Raw genomic sequence first — 6,857 nt, 5'->3', positions numbered from 1 at the left:
TATCTTACTACATGGTGTTAGATGTAGGTCAATGCCTAGTTTCTTTTGTACCAATTTCCAATTTTCCCAACAATTTCCATCAAATAATGAGTTCTTATCTCAGAAGCTGGAATCTTTTTGGGTTTATCAAACACTAGATAGTATAATCACTGACTACTGTCTTTTGTGAATCTAACCTATTTCACTGATCTAATCTAATAACTCTACTTCTTAGCCATTACCAAATGGTTTTGATGACTGCTTCTTTATAATATAGTTTTAGGTCTGGTACAGCTAGTCCGCCTTCATTTGCATTTCTTTTTTCATTAATCCCCTTGAAATGCTTGATCTTTTATTTTTGCAGATGAATGTTGTTAATTTTTTTTTTTTAGCTCTGTAAAATAATTACTTGGGAGTTTGATTGGTATGGCAGTGAATAAGTAGATTAATTTGGGAGTATTGTCATTTTTTGTTATATTAGCTTGGCCACCCCATGAGCATTTGATGTTTTTCCAATTGGTTACATTAGATTTTATTTGTATGAAAAGTGCCTTGCAATGGTGTTCATATAGTTACTGACATTGCCTTGGTGGGTAGACTCTCAAATACTTTATATCATCTACAATTATTTTGAATGGGGTTTCTCTTTGTATCTCTTGCTGCTGGACTTTGTTGATAACATATACAAATGCTCATGATTTATATGTAATTATTATGCATTCTCCACTTTGCTAAGATTGTGAATTGGTTCTAACAGTTATTTTTATTTAATTCTCTAGGATTCTCTTAAATATACCATCACATTATCTACAAAGAATGATAATTTGGTTTTGTCCTCATCTACTCCAATTTGTTTAATTTTTTTTCCCTCTCTTATTACTAAAACTAACATTTATAGTAGAATATTGAATAGTAATTGTGATAACTGGCAACCTTGTTTAACACCTGATCTTATTGGGAATGCATCTAGTTTAAGCCCATTATATATGATGTTTGCTGATGGTTTTACATAGATGCTACGGATCATTTTAGGAAAGAATCCATTATTAAACATATCATCTTCCCATATAGGGATATGAATTTTGTAACTTTTAAAAGAAATATTTTTTTCTTTCATTTTTAACTTTTTATATTTCTTTGACCTTTGTGTTTGAAGATAAAATTTTCTGTTCAGCTCTGGTCTTCTTATCAGAAATAAATGAAATTCACCTGTTTCTTTGAATGTCTTTTTTTTTTTTTCTCTGAAATATGATGCTTAATTCCTGGATGGTAGATTCTAGTTTGCAATCCAAGTTCCTTTGCCCTTTGGAATATCATATTCCAGGCACTTCTGTACTTTAAAGAGGAAGCTGCTAGGTACTGGGTTATCCTGATTGTGACTCCTCAATATTTGAATTGTTTCTCTCTGGCTGCTTATAATATTTTTTCCTTGATCTGATAATTCTGAAATTCAGCTACAATATTCCTTGGAGTTTTTATTTTGTTGTCTCTTTCAGGAGGTAATTGATGAAATCTTTCAATGGCTATTTTACCCTCAGGTCCTTCTGGTTCTAGGGCATCAGGGCAATTTTCCATGAAGATTTCCTGAAAGATGTTGTCTAGACTCTTTTTTTCATCATGGCCTTCAGGAAGTCCAATATTCCTTAGATTGTCTCTCTTTGATCTATTTTCCAGATCAGTTGTTTTTCCAATAAGGTATTTTACACACACACACACACACACACACACACACACTCATTTTTGTTTTGTTTTGTTTGACAGATTCTTGTGCCATTCACTTCCATTTATTCAATTCTAATTCTTAGTGAAATATTGTCTTCACTTAGATTTTTTATCTCCTTTTGCATCTGGCCAATTGAGCTTTTAAATGAATTGTTTTGTTTATTTTTTTTTCCATTTCACAAATTATGTTTTTCAATGAGTTATTTTATTTTTCCATTTTATTAGATATATTTTATAAGGAGTTATATGCTTTTTCCATTTCTCTAAATCTATTTTTAATGGAGTTTTCTTCAGATAATTTCTGTGTTTCCTTTTCTATATTGTCCTGTCAAGTTTTCATTTGCTTTCCCCATTTTTCATCGAATTCTTATTAAAATCTTTTTTGAATTTGTCTAAGAGCCTTGTGAGATGGAGACCAACTTATATCACAATTTGGGGATTCTTTTGGAGAAAATTTGGGCATTCTTTTTGAAGTATTTAGTGTCCTCAGGATTTCAGGTCTATTCTTCTCTGTCTCCATAAAAGCTATTTATGGTCAAAGTTCTTTTTGCTTTTTTGCTCATTTTTAAGGTTGATGTTGACTCTTAGGGCAAAGGAAAAATTGTCCTAAACTTCCTCCATACCTTTATGTTATCCTGGAGCTAGTGCTCCTGGCTTCCTTCCTGTGCAGGATGTTGTGGTCAAGTTCCAAGTTATTCTGTAGGTTCCGGGACTCATTATTTGCCTTTTGTAGTTGTGTGGGATATCTCACAGCTAATCTGCTGATCCTGTCTTCTTAACCAGGACAGATTAGCCAATTCGGCTCCATTTTGGCTAAGAGACTCTCAGTAGAAGCCCGTTGTGAATAGAAGCCACACAACTCTGGGTCCCTGCACTACACCTGTGCTTGTTCAATCCTCCTGTGCCTGATTGAAACAGACCTTTTCTGAAATTCTTCCCAAATATCTTTTGCTGGAAATTTGTTACACTGCAAATATTCTTGTATTCTGTCACTTCAAAACCAGTTCAGAGGCTTAATCTGAGGAACTCCAGGAAGAATTCAGATAAAGACCTGTCTACTCTCCACCATCTTGGCCATTCCCCTTGCCCTTCATTCTTAAAGATGACATCAGGAAATGGATGCAAGGAAGATTTAAATAATCCTATCCCATTCAACAGGTAAAGGTCCGCAGGTTTTATATATTGCATGCTTTCCCCCAAATGAATCAATAATTTGTGTTCATTTTTAAAATCAGGAGCCTCATGATTTGTTTGTCAGGAGAAAGAGGATAAGGAAGGGATGAGGAGAGAGAAAGGAAGGGAAGTACCTGCAGGGCAGGGAGACCTGGAGTTGGTTCCTCCCTTCTCTATGTATATAAGATATATGCATGCATAACTCAATTTATACTTTACAATATGTAGTATATATATATATATATATATATATATATATATACTACATTTAGCACATTAATTATATGTGGAACATGCTATAATGTAGTACAAATAAACATGCATGGATATATGCACATGTCTTCATATCTAGATTTTGCTACATATGTATAAATTAATATTTATATATGTATATAAACTATATATTATGATAGCTTGATAGATAGATGGATATTACCCTATAATTGCTATAGTGTACATGGAATATAATAATTATATACTCAGGTAGGTATAATGTGGTGCTATGATATTATTTTTGTTCAGTCCTGTGCTTGACTCTAATTGATCTCATAGATTTTGTCCCTGGAGTTTTTTGGGGAAAGATTCCAGGGTGATTTGTTATTTCCTTCTCCATTTGGCCCCATTTTACAGATGGGGAAGTTAGGCAAATAGAGGCTAATTGACTTGTCCAGGATCACATAGCTAGTGTCTGAAGCTGGATTTGAATTCAGATCTTCCTAACTTCAAGTCCAGTGTTCTATCTACTATAACTCTTAGCTACTCACACAAAAATAATTAGGTTTATTTTTGTATTTTCATAGTATATTCTGCATAGTGCATGCTATCTATATTGATATCTATATATGTATATAGAGATATATAAAATACATGTATATATGGATCTATATAGTTAGTTTAGCTATATGTGTTTCTACTCAATAAATATGCCCATCTAAATATATAGGTATACTGTATGTCACATATGTGTATCTATACATGTATGTATTTATAAATATATTTATGTATTTGGTATAGATACTATAAACATATTAATGTTATCTATACACACATATTGTGATTATATGATTATGTATATATGTTTGTTTGCATATATATACTCACATATACATTGTATAGAAGTGTATGTTTACATGTATGAATGTATTTATACACATATATAGATAAAAGAGGGAGAAAGAAAGAGAGGAAGAGAAACTGAATTGTTTAGTTGACTGCAAATTCCATGAAAAACAATAAAAGTTAGGTGGATATTTAGTTTCATCAAATGTGTTAAATCTATTCTATATCTGTGTGTGTCTATCTCTGTGTCTCTGTCTGTCTCTGTCTCTGTCATATATATTAGGAAATGTGGAAGAAAAGAAAACTAATGGTTATAAATTTGACTAATTGCTCCACAACTTGATTTATTTAGGAAGTAGTTTTCTCAGTGCAGCAATGACATCCTTATTTCTCAGACTGTATATAAGGGGATTAAACATTGGTGTTACAGTGGTGTAGAAAAGAGCAAGCAATTTTCCTGATCCCGCTGATTGTGTGGATTTTGGCTGCAAATACACAATACATGCTGACCCATAGAATAAGGCAACAACTATAAGGTGAGATGAACAAGTAGAGAAGGCTTTTGATCTTTTTGAGGTTGAAGGCAGTTTCAAGATAGTAGTTATGATTTTGACATAAGAAGTAAGTATCAATAGAAAAGGAATTATGCCAAATAATAGAGCAATAACATGGACAGAAACCTCTATCTTATATGTTTCTCCACAGGCCAACTGAAATAAAGGTGGGGCATCACAGAAAATGTGATTGATTTTGTTGGGACCACAAAAGTTCAGAGAAAAAATTTGGTATGTCTCCTCTATTAATAATGGAACCCCAGTCATCCAGGAAGCCATAACCAGTTGAACACACACTTTGTGATTCATGATAATAGGATAGTAGAGAGGCTTACAAATGGCCACATAACGGTCATAAGCCATCACAGTCAGGAGCAAGCATTCTGCCCCTCCCAGAATATAAAGGAAACAAGTTTGTACAGCACAAGCTAGTAATGAAATAGTTCTCTTCTGGGAGTAGAGATCTACCAGCATCCTGGGGAGAGTGACAGATGTGTAACAGATTTCCAAAAAAGAAAACTGTCCCAGAAAAAAATACATAGGAGTTTGAAGAGTTGAATCAATCTTGGTTATAACAATGAGGAGGCCATTCCCTATCAGTATACTTAGGTAGATGACAGAGAATATTCCAAAGAGAAATCCTTGTAGGTTGGGAAGGTCAGAAAATCCCAGGAGAATGAATTCCATCACAGTTGTGAAATTTTTTCCTACCATTAGGTCTTTCTTCCGCCTGTCAAAATGATGAATTCAGAATAAAGATCACTCTTGTTTTCTGGTCTTCAGTTTCACTCTTCCAAATAGCAAAAGTTGGATTTGAAGATTTATTATATTTCTCCTAGATGTAATTTCATGTTTCCATCATCAACTCCAACCTTCAGTGTTACATTTTTTTCAATTCCTGATGGAATTCCAACATTCTATATAATTGGGGGAAATGAGCTAAATAAAACAATAAGTGATTTTGGTCTTTAATCTACACTATGCACTTAGAAAGTTCTATAATCATCATTCTTAGGAAAAAAAATTCCTCAAAATCCTGTTTCAATAGGAATAAAATTTTGCAATACACTAAATTTTCTATTTTATTTCATGCTGTTTGCCTAATGACAGCAGCCATGTTCTTCATATAAAATATTGCCTAGAAAATAAAATTATTATAATTCTGCCATTTTTCAATACCAGTGTTATTTGTCTTCATTCCACTGTGTAGTCTTGTTTTATAATCTTTAGGCAATAATTAATTTCTCTTTCTTTAATTACTATATCATAAGATTTGTACCAGATAGTTGTCAGGTAGCAAACACATATTATTTAACCTTCATTATCTTTTCCATATGTATATACTATGCTTGTAAGACATTAAAATATTTTTAAGAGACATGGTTTCTAATTAATTTAATCATTTATGTCAACAGGTTATTAATAAAATATGATCATTTGACAATCTCTCTTATATCAAAGGTAATCATGGTGACAGACCCATAGTTTACATATCCTTCCAAAAGTGGTTGAAGTCATACCATCCTCATATTATCTTATCTCTAGATATAGAAAATATCTCCATATAAGACCACTCCCTGTCTTGGGTTGTCTAGACAAAAAGATCTGTCTCCAAACAAGCTTGACTCAGATACTATAGGATTCCTTACCTTACATAAAACTCATTTCATAATTGGGTGAGTTCTGACCCAAATGAAGGAGAGTCTATGTAATTTAAATATCAGTAATATCCTTCTGAAGAAAAACTGAACTTTTAAAATATGGCATTTAGGAGAACTCTGAATCTTCACAAAATACTGATTATTGATAACTTGGTATTAGGTTCTTAACATCTTAAAGTTAATAAATATGCATTTTGTAATTTTATCTATTTAAACTGAAAACTGGATATAAATATTTAAAAGTTTATGTATAGTAGATAGCTCTTATGATATGAATTCAGAAATAAGTACAACACCAAAAAATATTTCTGCTAACTGAAGCAAAAATTCAAAACTAAAAAAAAATCAGCAATTGTAGTAGCAAGTTATTTCACTTTTAATTCCTTTTCATTCATCAAGCCATTTTCTCCTTTTCAAACTTTAGAGTTGATCATTCCCAAAGCAAAATATTTGAGAATCATCCACTGGAAGAATGAGACAAACATATAGGTAAATTATAATCAATCAGAGAGTTAAATTTGAGCATGAAATGGAATAGAACTCTACTTGACCTGTTGTACTTGAGAGATAGGAGATATCAGGAAGTAGGAGAATGTTTTTGTTTGTTAATTTGTTGGTTTATTTGTTTTTGTTATGGATAAGGATTGTAGATGCCAGGAGAATTGATATTGCTGATGGATTATTGAGAGCAGTAAAGTGAACCAAAACA

The 6,857-nt window shown here is 32.3% G+C and overlaps 1 protein-coding gene across 1 annotated transcript; it reads right to left on the bottom strand.

Moving 5' to 3' along the window:
* Positions 1-4,277: 4,277 nt before the first annotated feature.
* Positions 4,278-5,207, bottom strand: LOC127540576 (olfactory receptor 10AG1-like). Its single transcript, XM_051965346.1, has one exon. The coding sequence runs from the start codon at positions 5,199-5,201 to the stop codon at positions 4,278-4,280; it is 924 nt and encodes a 307-aa protein (XP_051821306.1). The 5' UTR covers positions 5,202-5,207.
* Between the last annotated feature and the right edge of the window lie 1,650 nt (positions 5,208-6,857).

This window comes from Antechinus flavipes, chromosome 6 (genome assembly GCF_016432865.1).
Source record: "Antechinus flavipes isolate AdamAnt ecotype Samford, QLD, Australia chromosome 6, AdamAnt_v2, whole genome shotgun sequence".
Taxonomy (NCBI): Eukaryota; Metazoa; Chordata; class Mammalia; order Dasyuromorphia; family Dasyuridae; genus Antechinus; species Antechinus flavipes.
This window is presented reverse-complemented; position numbering and strand designations above follow the sequence as displayed.